Source organism: Sceloporus undulatus, chromosome 1, assembly GCF_019175285.1.
Source record: "Sceloporus undulatus isolate JIND9_A2432 ecotype Alabama chromosome 1, SceUnd_v1.1, whole genome shotgun sequence".
Lineage (NCBI taxonomy): Eukaryota > Metazoa > Chordata > Lepidosauria > Squamata > Phrynosomatidae > Sceloporus > Sceloporus undulatus.
In genome coordinates this window covers 47,969,887-47,983,988 of record NC_056522.1, presented here as the reverse complement: position 1 = coordinate 47,983,988, position 14,102 = coordinate 47,969,887, and the positions used below count along the sequence as shown (strand labels likewise).

Genomic DNA, 14,102 nt, shown 5'->3' with positions numbered 1-14,102 from the left:
TCACTTTCAGCCAGCTAAGCACTAACAGCACAACAATCTTTGGCAGATGACTTCCCAAGAAGCATTCCCTCCCACAACTTCTGTTTTCCTTTTTGGTTCTCCACATAACAATGAGATGTTTGTAATTTCTCCATGCTACTGTCTCATTATGATTTGATGTTAGTCACAAGATAGGATAGTAACTGGTAGGGCAATGTGAAGGGAGTAAATAGGTAAGGGAGTAGAAAAACACCACTGTTACTCAGAAATAATCATAGGAAAGCATGAAGTAATTTTCCTGAAAACAGAATTAGGTGTATTACTTTAGGGAAGACATGGGGAAATCTTAGGGATTTAGGAAAACACACTGCTCTGCCAGGGGGTGTTGAAGGGCAATACCCATTGCCACTGCCCACCCAGACTGCCCTCCATCCTGGCTTCTGAGGGAGAGAGGAGGTAGGCCCAACACCTTCCCTAATTGGGCCTAATCAGAGTAAGAAGAAGGGCCCTCCCTCCAGTCCATCTGCCCTGGTCCAGGCATTAGAGGGAGAGAAGATCTGCTGGACTTTTCCCCTTCCCTTCTCTTTTTGTATCTTGTCTCTTTAGATTGTAAGCCTGAGGGCAGGGAAATGTCCAATTAACAATTTGTAAGTCTCTCTGATAACATTTTGGCTGATGAGCAGGGTATAAGTAAATAAATAAATAAATAATAATTAAAAAATTGCCCCGAAATCCCCCAAGGGGGCACAAGGGAAAATTTTGTTACATTTTTTCCCTTTTTCAGTTTGGACTCTGGGCATGTTTTTGCTTTCAAAATGAAGTGACCTGGAATACTACCTCCAAACCACTTCCTGACTGAAATAAGGTAACTCCTGGGGCACAAATTTTTTCTTTCAAACCCTCTAAACTTATTAGGATCAAAAATTTCAACATTTTTCATAGAAAATTTTGTCCCTAGAGGCTTCATCTACTCTATTTATGGACTGTGCTTTTCTGAGCTCTAGTTCATGTGAGTGGGTGGTGAAAAGTATGAATACACACCCAGAATACTAAAGACAGCAGCCATAACCACAAAAGCTCAGTCTGAACTATTACTGATAGAAGCAGGGCTATCTGCAATTTCTCTTCTCTCTTTTAATTCCTCTAGGCTAAGGACTGATCTACAAATGGCTCCACTGATGAAACCTCTTACAGATTCCATATGTAACATCTCAAAGAACAGAAACAAAATTCTATTACTGAGATAAGGGGGGGAGAACACCTACCCGTGTTTTTCTCTGCTTGAGATGAGCGGGATTTTGATGCGGCTTTCATTAGCATAAAGGACTTGAACAACATATTCCCCACTTTGCTGGAAGTATCTGTAGACAGCCACTTGCACAGTGCAGTCTTCACTACTGCTTTTCAACCAAGGACTCAGAATAAGGAACTTCATGCTTTCTGTTGTGTTAAGGTACAGGAATGAGCCTACAATAAAAAAGAAGAAGACAGTAAGTCTGGTTACTGGAAAATATACAAATTATGTGCTGATTCATTTTCAGGCAGGGGATTATTCAGTACCTGTTCTGTAGGTGCCCTGAACCTACAGAACAAGTATACTGATAGAGAGGCACCCCTTGCAGAACAGTCATCTGCACTCTACCCTTCCTACTCTTTGATATTCTAATCTAGAATACATTACTTTGACAGACTTCTCAGACATGAAAGGTTCACTATCAGTGAAGCCAATAATTCCGTATACATAGGAGCCAATGGATGCAGGATTAGGCAAAGGCCCTTTAAGCATCAGAATGGTCAGAAGGCCTCAAACAGCTTTTGCCTCCTACTTAATAAACTCCTCTCCCTTATGCTGATGAGAATACTCCATACTTCCACAGTGCTCCAACACAGATTCTGATAAACTCGACATTACTACCTTATTGGTTATGGTGCTGCCATACTGCCTAGACCTACCCACCTGATTATACCGACCTTGCTGAGTCTTTGCAGTTGCTGTCTCTGCTGTGGCCCACTTCCTTTGTAAGCCTCAAGCCTTCCTGGGGCAGAACATAGCCTGTCTTATCAAAATGACTCTTCACTATATGTTCAAATATAACTATTCTGGAATTAATATGGTAGTGTTGGGTTGTTCATCTAAATTCAATTTCTGTCTCCTTCTTCCTGCCTCTGTCTCTCTCTAGCAGTAACCAATTTTGCAGGAGTTAGAATCCCCTTTGTTTACCAATACTAGTTTTTGTTTTGTCTGTTGTTCTCCCTCATCAAACCAAATGGTGCTTCTCTTCCCTCACCCACCTTGTTCCTGTTCCTGTGTGACTTCAAGTCATTTCCAACTTTTGGTGACCCTAAGGCAAAACTATCATGATGTTTTCTTGGCAAGTTTCTTCAGAGGGGGGTTGTCATTGCTATCCTCTGAGGCTGAGAGAGTGTGGCTTGCACAAGGTCACCCAGTGGGGTTTCCATGACTAAGCCAGGATTTGAATCCTGGTCTCCCAGTATCCTAGTCCAGCACTCAAACCACTACACCACACTGGATCTCTTTCACTCACCTTATGTGCCTCCTTAACCAATGATGTCACTAGAGCTGGTGTCATCTGGTGTGGTAAGTCATAGTGTCACCCCACCATTGATCTCCTCCCATACAACACCATACACAATCCTAAGTAATGTTTTTTATACGAATGTTACTCTTAAATCAGAATTTCTATATATCACCAAATGTAACAATAATAGTTGTGACATTAACAACTAAAGGCTAGTACATAAATGGTATTTAACTCCTATTAGAAAATCACAGATGATAAATTTTATATCACCCCTATGTTGAAGAGGTTATCCAGTCTTAGGGATTTATATCCATATGTGATTAGACTGTTTTAAAATTAACCACTTCTGGCATGACATGATCAACCAAATTGCTTCAGTTACAAAACAAAAAATAATCTTTTGCCCAGCCCTTTTGTTATTTTCAATATACACAAGAAGTAATAAATCATTAAAAAATAGAAAGTTGATCTCTTTTTTATTGACAGCTGCTCGATTAGAAGTGGCTAATAATTGGAAAAGGTTTTGTATGCCTGGATAGCTGGTGGAAATGAGTTTGGGATCAATGGCTTATGGAGAAATTATCAAAAAATATGAAATATAACTCAAAACTACAAAATCAAAGACCCTTTCAGGAAAAATGGTCTCTCCTTATAGATTATATTAAAAGAAATTTTATATCCATTTCTCCTCCATCTAGCCACTGTTCTCTACAGTCAGATTTATTTTAAACAATTTTAATTGTGTAAAACCTTAATAAGGAATACCTTATTAATTTTAATAAGGAAGGATTTTCAACCATTTAAAATTCTTTATACCATGGTCTTATGATTGTAAGATTTTGTATGATATATTTTGAATAAATTAAAAAACAACAACTAAAAAAGTTAAAATTATACTTTGAAATTAAAATATCATACACACAGCCTAAATGTATTTACATATACATTGTTTCATGTTAAAGTGAAAATTTGGTAAAATGTGATTGTTAAAGAAAATTGTAAAATAATACATTTAATTTGGTTTTTTTTTAAAAAAATTAAAATTAAAAAATATTTTAAAAACTGGGAGCTCTCCCTTTCCCTCCCACTGACCTCCACCCCACTCACACCATCTCTTCAGCATTTTAAAGGGACACAGGTGAATGCCACAACCTGCTTCTGCCAAAGGTCAGAGTGTCACCTGATGCAGCCCACATCCCCTGCACCTCCCCAAGTAATGACACTGTCATTATCCAGGTACCTTTCTTCCCCTAACATCCTACTTCACTCACACAGATTACTTTTCTATTTCCCCCACCCAAATGATATTTCTCTTTCAGCCTCTGCTCTTACCTCACAAATAATTTTCGGGGGGGGGGGGGCTTGTGGGTTTTTGGGCTATGTGGCCATGTTCTAGAAGAGTTTATTCCTGACATTTTGCCAGCATCTGTGGCTGGCATCTTAGAGAATTTTATGTTTTGCTAGTGTTTCCATCTGGATGCCCACTATCCCTCCAACCCAGTGCTTATTCTGCCTTTCCTGATACTTACTGTCTCCCCTTCCCCTTATCAAGACTCCTTTTCTTTCCCTCCCTTTTAACTATTTAAAGAGTATGTGGGCCCTGCAGAGGATTTTGGTAAAGTTAGGGATGTCTGTCACCTTGCGACTGAACATAATACAGCAGGATACACAGAAATTTTAATTATTTAAAATTAATTCATCTATTTGAAGAACAAAGTCACCAAGAAGTGCCACCCCCCCCCCCCAGGTCTGCTTGGTATCTGAGCCAAGTTTCAGACATCTAAATTTCACAGTCTCAAAGAGCTATGGAAGTGGCATGTACATTTTCTCTTTTATTACTACAGATTTATTTATTTAAATTGTTTAATATTGCATTTTAAGATTAAGCCTCCACAAGGTGGCTTACAAGATAAAAGTTCTGAACAACTAACATAAAATATAAATAAAGTAGCAGCATAAAATGACATCTGAAAATTAACTGAAAATAGCAGCAACAGTAAATATCCTAATTTATTATATATAACAACCCATTGACCACCCATTCACTTTAAAAGCAGGCTGGAATGTCCAGGTTTCTGAATCTTCTAAAACAACAGCCAAGGAGGTAGCCACACATGCACCCTGCGGTAGGTTATTCCACAAACATGGAGAAATCACAGCACTCATAGAATCATAGAATCATAGAATTGGAAGAGACCGCAAGGGTCATGTAGTCCAACCCCCTGCCAAGCAGAAAATCCAAATCAAGTCATCCCCAACAGATGGCCATCTAGCCTCTGTTTAAAGACCTCCAAGGAAGGAGATTCCACTACACTCCGAAGGAGTGTGTTCCACTGTCGGACAGCCCTTACTGTCAGGAAGTTCTTCCTAATGTTGAGGTGGAATCTCTTTTCTTGTAGCTTGCATCCATTGTTCCGGGTCCGAGTCTCTGGAGCAAGTGAAAACAAGTCAGCTCCCTCCTCCATATGGCATCCCTTCAAGTATTTAAACAGGGCTATCATATCACCTCCTAACATTCTCCTAATGTTCTCCAGGCTAAACATCCCCAGCTACTTAAGTCGTTCCTCATAGGACATGGTTTCTAGACCTTTCACCATTTTACTTGCCCTCCTTTTGACACGTTCCAGTTTTTCAACATCCTTTTTGAATTGTGGCGCCCAGAACTGGACACAATATTCCAGGTGGGGCCTGACCAAAGCAGAATAGAGTGGCACTATTACTTCCCTTGATCTAGATACGATACTTTTACTGATGCAGCCTAAAATTGCATTGGCCTTTTTAGCTGCCACATCATACTGTTCACTCATGTTCAGCTTGTGGTGTACTTGGACTCCCAGATCCCTTTCACACATAGTTTCCTTCACTCTAACATTGGCTCAGAAATACATAGGCAGCCAAGGCTGCTGGTAAAGAACTGGCTGCCATTGTTTACTCCCCACAAAGCAGGGTGAGTTGAAACTTCTAAGCCTTCATTAAAGGCACCTGCACATACAGAACATTACAGTAGCCAAGTCTAAATGGAACTAGCATGTGGATTAATTCAACAGGCTTTGTTTTCTATAGGTAAGAAGGTGGGTGGGAAATCAGCTGATTATAAAAAAAGTTGCTCTGTGAAACTGGACTGAAAACTGATGCCACCTGTTTTCATAGATACTGCAGAGCTCAACAGAACTCTTGGTCCTTCAGTGAGCAATTTCACATCTATAGATCACTGTCTCCTAAACTGTCCAGAAAACCAGGACCACTACACTTGAGTTAATATTAACTGAGACAATACCTACTAAATCCAAAGATGGTTTATACAAGGACTGAAACCCAACTTCACACTGGGCAATGTAAGTCCCCAACACCATACTAACAAGGTGGCCAAGGTGGCAGAGGATTCTACCTTCAGGATGCTACAATAGGGGAAAAGATTGCCAAGTGCAGTTTTGTCTCTATGGGCAGTTCCTAGTTGTGGATGTGCATCTGGTTTGTTTAGCAGCCAGAGGAAAAAGGGATTCACTTCCAAGCCCATGGTAAGGCCAGGATAAGGTTTCTCCCTTCCTGAAATGGAAGTGGCATCTGACAGTCCCCCTGCTGCTGTTACATGTTGGATTATTATTATTATTATTATTATTATTATTATTATTATTATTATCATTTATTTATACTACACTGTAAAATCTACACAGCACTTTACATAGTAAGGATCAAAAAAATAAATAAATAATATCTGCCAAACATGTGGCCAAGAAGCATGAGAGTGTAGTCAAGATGGCAAAAGTTATTTAATAAGAAAGAACTCACAAACTGAGATGCTGCAGCAGTTTGCTTTGTCTGAATCTACTGGAAAGGAAAGATTCTGTTTGTTTTCTCCTCTTTCCACTGTTGATTTAATTGACAGTGAACTATTTTAGCACTTTAAAACCATTTTGCAGCAAAGACAAAGGGGGAAAATGGCAGGAGGAACAGGAATCCGGGCTATTTTAGAAGCAGCTGAACAAGTGGGATGACATAAAAGTAATTGGGACTTTCTCTGCCAAACCGGGACAGCTGGAAAGATGCCAGCCATAGATGTTGGTGAAATGTCAGAAAGAAACTCTGCTGCATCATGGCCACATAGCTGGAAAAACCCACAAAAAACTATGAAGGATATGTTAGAAACTCCATACCACAACATCCAAAAAGTTCATATACAAGTGTAACCATGAAGTACAAATTGTACGTCGCCAATAGGATGCTAGACAAGAACTACTCTACTAGTAGGGATTCACTGAGACAGACCAAGTCCAACAAATATGGAATAGATTTAAAACACATACTTCTCAAGGTGGTGCACATATCCTGAAAACCCTCCCCTTCTCCCTGAGAACTGGAGAAGTGTCAAGTCCTAAGACTTAGTGGCCAGGCCCTCAGCTCTGTTTTAAATCTATTCCATATTTGTTGGACTTGGTCTTATGCAATTCTGGTTAATGCTCAATATATCAAGCTTAATGGCATCATACAGGGCCTACTCCTTGTAGCATCACCCAGGCTACAAGGGACTGCTCCTAGGTCCCAGGTTTTGGCCCTGAAATTTCAGACTGGGATAATCCTGACCTGGCAACCCTAGACTGGCCACTGAATCCCAAGCTTTTCCAAGCAAGGCATAATCAGACGGTATGGATGCTGAAGTCCCTCAAGACTACAAGCTCTGTCAGGTCAGGCAATGTTAGGCAGTGGGCTGGATGGTGCACAAGTGAAATATTCATTCTGTCTCAAGTCCATAAAATCAGATACTGAGATTAAAATATTGTCTGTCGGATCTGACCAAAAATGAAAATCCTTATAGACCAAGGCTACTCAAGCTGAACTTGATGCTGCACCTGATAACCTTGTGCACACATCTAGGGAAGATTTATACCTCCTCCTTCCTCCAAGCAGGTTTGAGTTGCCAATTATAACACACTAAACTTTAAAATCTCCTTTGGCATTCTGAACTGTGAGATGGAGCACAGAAGGTCCTCTAGACACACGGAACTTGGTAGTGCAATCAACCAAAACAGTATAAGCAATTTAAATGCCCAGATATGCTTAGTGAGTACTTATAGCAGAGGGAAAAGACCTCTGCATATTTTTGGTGAGACCAAATACATTGTGGGATTTTCTGTAACCACAATGAGTCCTTGTTAGCCCCTGTTGAACCTTATAGAATCTAACAAAATGGTATTGGCTCTCAAATTTCCTTTCCCCGTGGTTTAGAAACACCCGGTGTCATATTCCTAGCAGTTTGATGTCATGCATTTAATTAAGTACGCTTTGACCATACTTGATAAATGACAAATAGTCTTGAGCAGCAGGCATTTAAAACACACACACACACACACACACACACACACACACACACAGAGCTATGCCCCTTCAGCACATGATCAGTTTCTTGAAGCAAGGAAGAGGGTGTTATTGCTGCTTTTCCATCATTAACGGGAAGAAAAAAATTCTGAGAGTGCAAAACCCAGCAACACCAATGGACATTACTCCTTTGGCATTACTTTTAGTGGCACTGCAGCAGTGAAGCTGGGTGGCATCTGAGTCACTCTGGATGGAAGCAGCCCTAGCACAAGGGCTAAAGTGCCTGGATTTGTTTCCTAGATCCTTCAGGCTGATATTGTGAAGACCTAAAGAATATAATATAATATAGGATTGTGTAGGAACTTTATAAGGTGCTTAACCTATTTTGGGGATAAGATTTAGCATATGACATAGGTCTTTAAAGCTTGGACTAAGGCCTGAAGTAGATTCATCACTCCACTGACATGGAGGTGTCACTGTCCCAGGATATATTTATTCATTTATTGGCTAGACAAGGTTCTTTCCAGAATGCGCATCCCACTTGTGAAATGTCAAGGGTGGCAGGGGATACTTTAACATATCAGACATGGCTTGTAAGCTATTCAGTGCACGCTTTGTCATTTCTACGAAATGTATCACCAGTCAAAGGTATGTTTTACAGTCATAACTTTTTACTTTCTACTGAGAACCACAAGAATTAGAACTTTAAATCATGTAGATTTAATCACGTATTTCTCAGAGGAATGCTGAAATCACTGAAATGAGAGAGAACAAACTGATTTCAGCTACTAGTAGACACATTCTGAAGGCTGAAATAATTGCAAATTATAACCTTGCTGATTCACAGGATGTTTAATCATTTTCAAGCCTTGCAAGAAGGACTTTAAAACACATCTCAGTAAAACAATGAAAATCAGATTGGTTGATTCTGTACAGAGTTTGGGAAAATTACTTTCAGAAAAAAATCATACCTATCAACATTCTGATGCCACGTCTTGCCTGGCTAGTGGGCCTTACATGGGGTCCTTCCTGCTCAAAACAACTAACCTTTGAGGTCCACAGGAGTATTCATTTATTTATTTATCTACTTACACACGCACACACACACACATTATATCCTGCCTTTCTTCCAGAGTGGGACCAAGGGTGGCTGGCAAGGTTATAAGAAGATAAAACTAAGAACCTGATAATAAAAAAATTAAAACACAATTAAATAAATTAGCAAATTAAAAATCAAAGTATTTTAAAGGGCAAAGCTAAGGGTGACCTCATTAAAAGGAATGTAGCAAACGCGATTGCAACAGTTCTTGCAGGTCAGTGACAGAGTCCAATATTTCCTCTGTAAACCCTACAACAAAAGGTTCTAATTAATCTACTCTGCACTAATGGTGTTTCCATCTGCTGGTGCCAAGCAGTATCATTCTTATTTAATTCACCATAATACAATCTATACTACACTTGCGCCCAGAAAATAGTTACTGAGAAAGTATACAAATGTAAAATTTGAACTGGTCAACTACAACTTACAGATATCTTGAATTAGTCATTCCTAAAGTAAAACACTTTAAATCAAGAGAACTGAAGTTAGTCCCACTAGCTTAACTCTAAATGATTCCAGTAGGTTTATATTAAGTACAACCATGTAAGTAAGATTAATGTTGTAACCCCAAGTGTTGTAATCCCATAACAGAAAACAGATATGAAGTCGAAGGCTTTCACGGCTGGCATCCATAGTTTTTTGTGGGGTTTTCGGGCCATGTAGCCATGTCTTAGAAGAGTTTATTCCTGATGTTTCACCAGCATCTGTGGCTGGCATCTTTTCTGAAGTTGCCAGCCAAAGATGCCGGCAAAATGTCAGGAATAAGCTTTTCTAGAACACTGCCACATAGCCTGAAAAATCCACAAACACTATAGAAAACAAGATAGTTGTTAAAACAAGAACATCAGATACATTTTAAATTATGATAAAAAATATAAGATACAAAACACAAAATGATGGTTACAATACATAACAAATTTCACTTATTAAATCTGGAGAGGTCAACTACAGTTTGGGCAAAGGTAACTGTAACATATCTCTTCATCCAGGATGGTCACCAGAATTCCAACACTTAGGAATCCTGCCACTCACTCTGCCCTTGTTCTCCCAATTCCTTCCTTTGGGATTGGATTATTGGGCCTCAGAGTGACCCTTTATATATGTGGACTTGTGGTTGTATTGTTACATGGGTTTTTAAGTTTGGTATGCATGGGCTGACTGCAATTCAGGCTTAACAGCCAGCCAGAGACATGTTTTAAGCAATAAGAAGAATAGATATATTAAATACAATATAAGAATATAATAACCTTTACAATTCTTTTCTTTAAGCTCTCCAGTATCATGGGCAGTTCTCTCTTATTCCTCAAATCCAAAACTCTGTCTCTATCAGCAAAATACCTTGTCAGTGCCAGCTTTAAACTCTGTGTCAAATCTGCACCCTGTCTGTCTCAATTTCCACACATGCCTGCTTTTGATTCTTTCTGATCCCACATGCCATTTGCTAGCTGACTTTAGTTCAGAAATCCAAGCCTCGTTGTGAAAACAGAATGCTTTATTCAGAAAACTAAAGTAGCTCACAGCATGGTGATGTTGCTAGGACTAAGATAGTTCATGCAAGACAAATGCATGAACATTACCCTGTCTGTTGCAAGAGTTTTGTCTATATCTGTTAAAATTAGAGAGAGAGAATTATCCAAAAGCGGTCTGACTAATGGCAATATACCCTAGATCTATAATTATATAATCAATAATAATCTTCAGTGTTGTAAGACAATCTGATAATTTAATTTTATGTAAACTATTTGCATCTTTTATGTAACCTTTCTATTTTATATGGTTTTAAGTTATAGCATATCACACCCGTTCTATTGACCATAAATAAAGATTGAAGTGAAGTGAAAGTTTTGGTCACACATTTTATTAAAAGAACAAAGCAATTTAAACTTCCTTGCACACTCAAACCCCATTCATTCCCAAACCAAAACATCCCTCTTCCCAGGGCTGCCCTATTGTTTCTCTTCATACCAGGCATTTTCACAGAAGTGGCCTTGTCAGCTCCCATTCCCTTCAGATCTGGTCACTACCCAGTTCCAGAAAATATAAACATTTCTTCCACCAAGCAATACCAAAAGTATCAGAATCCCAGTAACAGAAAGGAAAGCAGATACTGATTAGCAAGCATGGCAGGAACTCTGAGGGGCTCAGATCCTGACACACTGCAACTCACAGCTTCACATTCTCTCTGAACCATGATTGGCTGCCTTGAAGCAAAGTTTCCCTAGTGTCTCCTTCAGAATAAGTATGGCATATGGATGGAAAGAGTTTTCCATCAGGAGATGAATTTGGAAGAATAATATCGAGGTCAGAATGTTGTGCAATTTTCACAAAAGTCTTTCAAAATATTATTCTGTGCAGAAATATAGGTAGGCTACCATTTCATTTTGTCTGTCATGCAATGGTGCTTTTCTTCCCTAACACAAGCACTGAAAAAAAGAATGAAAACTGGGACACTGATTTATAACATAGTTTTACATCTTAAGTATTAAAGTAGGCAACTTCTAGAGATTCCAGTCACTCCAGGGGTGTTGCAGGAATGATTATTTTCAAGTCCTTGGCTCAAACTGGGCAAACATTCCTGAGAAAGGCTCTTGAGCCATAACTGACCATCTGGGGACATTCTCCTGGGTCTGTTTTAGGACTAGGGAGGTCCTTTCCCCCTTCAAAACCAACAGTAACTTCCTGGTACATCTGGTTATGAAAATAGTGACTGTAGTGACTGTAGAAATCTTAGCCCCCAAATTGGAGCAGGGTGTCAAAAATAGTCTTGGAGATCATATGGGCCTGCAGACTAAAACTTTTTCCAAAACTTTTTTCAACCCTCTCAATAAAAAGGCTCTCTAAACTCAGTTTGAAAGCAATCAGCATCCCACTGATTGCCTCTGTGTATTATCTCTAAGCACTCATCCTTGCTTTAACAACTGATAAATATCTACAGGCTGGCAAAAGTCCCATTCTTGAGATAAAGGTAGGTATAGATCAAACACATACATCTTGTAGTGCCTTTGAGTCTTGGCAGCATGAGCTTTCGTAGACTTCAGCCTACTTCCTGAGATGCATTTCATACACTGAAGTCTACAAAGGCTTATGCTGTCAATTTCTTTCAGTTAAGTCTAAAAGGTTAGTCTGTACTGATTCTACAGACTAACATGGCTATATCTTTGAATTTTATACATAGATACATAAATGCAATGCAGTGCTAAACCATGTATATTTGGACAGGCTGTGATTTCATCAGGTAGTTTGCTCCATAAACACAAATCCCAACAATATTGTTGTGTACCTGGCTCCTATGTCTGATCGTTAACTGGTGGCTGATCTTCAGGTGACAAGCCTCTTCTTGCTTAGCTAGGTATGTCCTCAAGCCAACAGATATCTAGATTGTTACTAGCTCCTTACTTGAAACCAGTGCTGACTGGTAGATTCCTTGTCAGTTCAGTAGTGCTTCCACTCTGGGGTTTAGCTCGAACTTTTAAGGACATATCCAAGGTGCTGAACATTATTTTACAAAAGCTTCAGCAGTTCTAAATAGTTGCTTTAAACTTTGGATTGAAACTCAAAGCATATTGGCCACCAACTTTTGCTACATGAAGAATAACCAGATTGTTAAACTCAACAAGGTATCCTATGGGCAGACACAGGAATATATATAAAATAAAATTTAAAAAAATTAAAATTAAAAACCTGTGTATGTTTGAAACTCTAGGCAACCACTTTGCTCCTTTCCTCTCTTTGTTCATCTCTAAAGTAACACTCCTAAATGGGCAAAGCACTTTGACCTCACCCTTTCATCAGTAAATCTGCCAGGAAGTGGACCTGTTGACCAGATAACCTTCTGAGCCTTCTGACTCAGATCCAGAAAGCTGGGACGAGGAGGTTCCAGGCAGCAGGAAATCATTAAGATAAAATCCTATATAAAACCATCTAGGATTTGTTTTTTTAACTGCCTTCAAGTCAACTTTGACTCATGGGAACCCTGTGCTGTGAATGAGGCACCTCCAACCCCATCCCACCCCTGTCCTTTACTCTCCTGCTGAGGTCCTGCAGGCTCATGGCCATGGTCTCCCTAACTGAATCTGTCCATCTGCTTCCTCTCTTTCTACTACCTTCTATCTTTTTAAATATTTTCTACTAACATCTGTCTTTCCTAGCACTTACTATCTTTCCTTTTCTAATAAGTCATACCTTCTCATGATGTGGCTGAAGTACAACAGCTTCAGTTTAGTCATCTTGACTTCCAGGGGATGTCATGACTCAGGCTTGATCCATTATAGAACCCATTTGTTTGTCTTCTTGGCTGTCCACAATATCCTCAGCACTCTTCTCCAGCACAGTATCTCAAACGAGTTGATCTTCTTTCTATTAGCTTTCTTCCTTTGTCCATCTCTCACATCCATACATGGTAATGGGAATACGATGGCTTGAACTATCCTAACTGGTGTTCAGCTTGATATCTTTGCATTTGAAGAGCTTGTTTATTTCTTTCATATTTGTCCTTGCCAGCCCTAGCCTTCTTGTGATTTCTTGACTACAATCCCCTTTCTGATCAATGATTGATCTATGGGATGGGAAATCTTTAACTATTTCAATTTCATCATTATCTGCTTTGAATTCTTGTAGTTTCTCTGTGGTGATTATTTTTGTTTTCTTAATATTCAACTATATTAAGATCTAGAACATTAACTTCTAGGGTAAACCCATTGAAATCAATGATATTTAAATTAGTTGTCCTTGGAATTGCTCCCTTAACTCTGACAATGTGATCCCTTTTTCACTTGCTGCATGGATGCCCAAAGCTATTTGGTCTTCTCTGTTTTCAATGGTGGATTGTCGCCTTCATTTCAGTGGAGTAATGAATCCACTTTGGATTTTAGTCTGAAATTGACAGAAGCTGTCCAAGGTCCTGAATACATTTTAGGTATAGAGTTCAGCACCTTGGCTAGCTCTTTGAAAGATCAAGCTAAATGCAGAATATTTGTTAAAAACTGTATGCTTCCTGCAAAATCTGGTCACGTTGGCTCGTGAATACTGAGAGCTGTAGTCCACAAAGTGACTTTTCCAAGCGTTAAGCAGCAATCCAGCTAGAGCTCTGACAACGCACATCAGTAGTAGGAAAACTCTCTGTGTATGTGAGTCAGCTAAGCAGAAAAGCTGAAGGAACACTTTTATAG

General features: G+C 39.3%; 1 protein-coding gene across 1 annotated transcript in view; it reads right to left on the bottom strand.

The window, feature by feature from the left end:
• Window positions 1-1,240: 1,240 nt before the first annotated feature.
• LOC121919497 (ALK tyrosine kinase receptor-like) overlaps window positions 1,241-14,102 on the bottom strand; it is a 428,390-nt gene continuing 415,528 nt past the window's right edge. Inside the window, exon 4 of the mRNA XM_042446148.1 lies at window positions 1,241-1,446. Within this exon, the coding sequence (XP_042302082.1) occupies window positions 1,241-1,446 (206 nt within the window). The remainder of the gene's footprint in view (window positions 1,447-14,102) is intronic.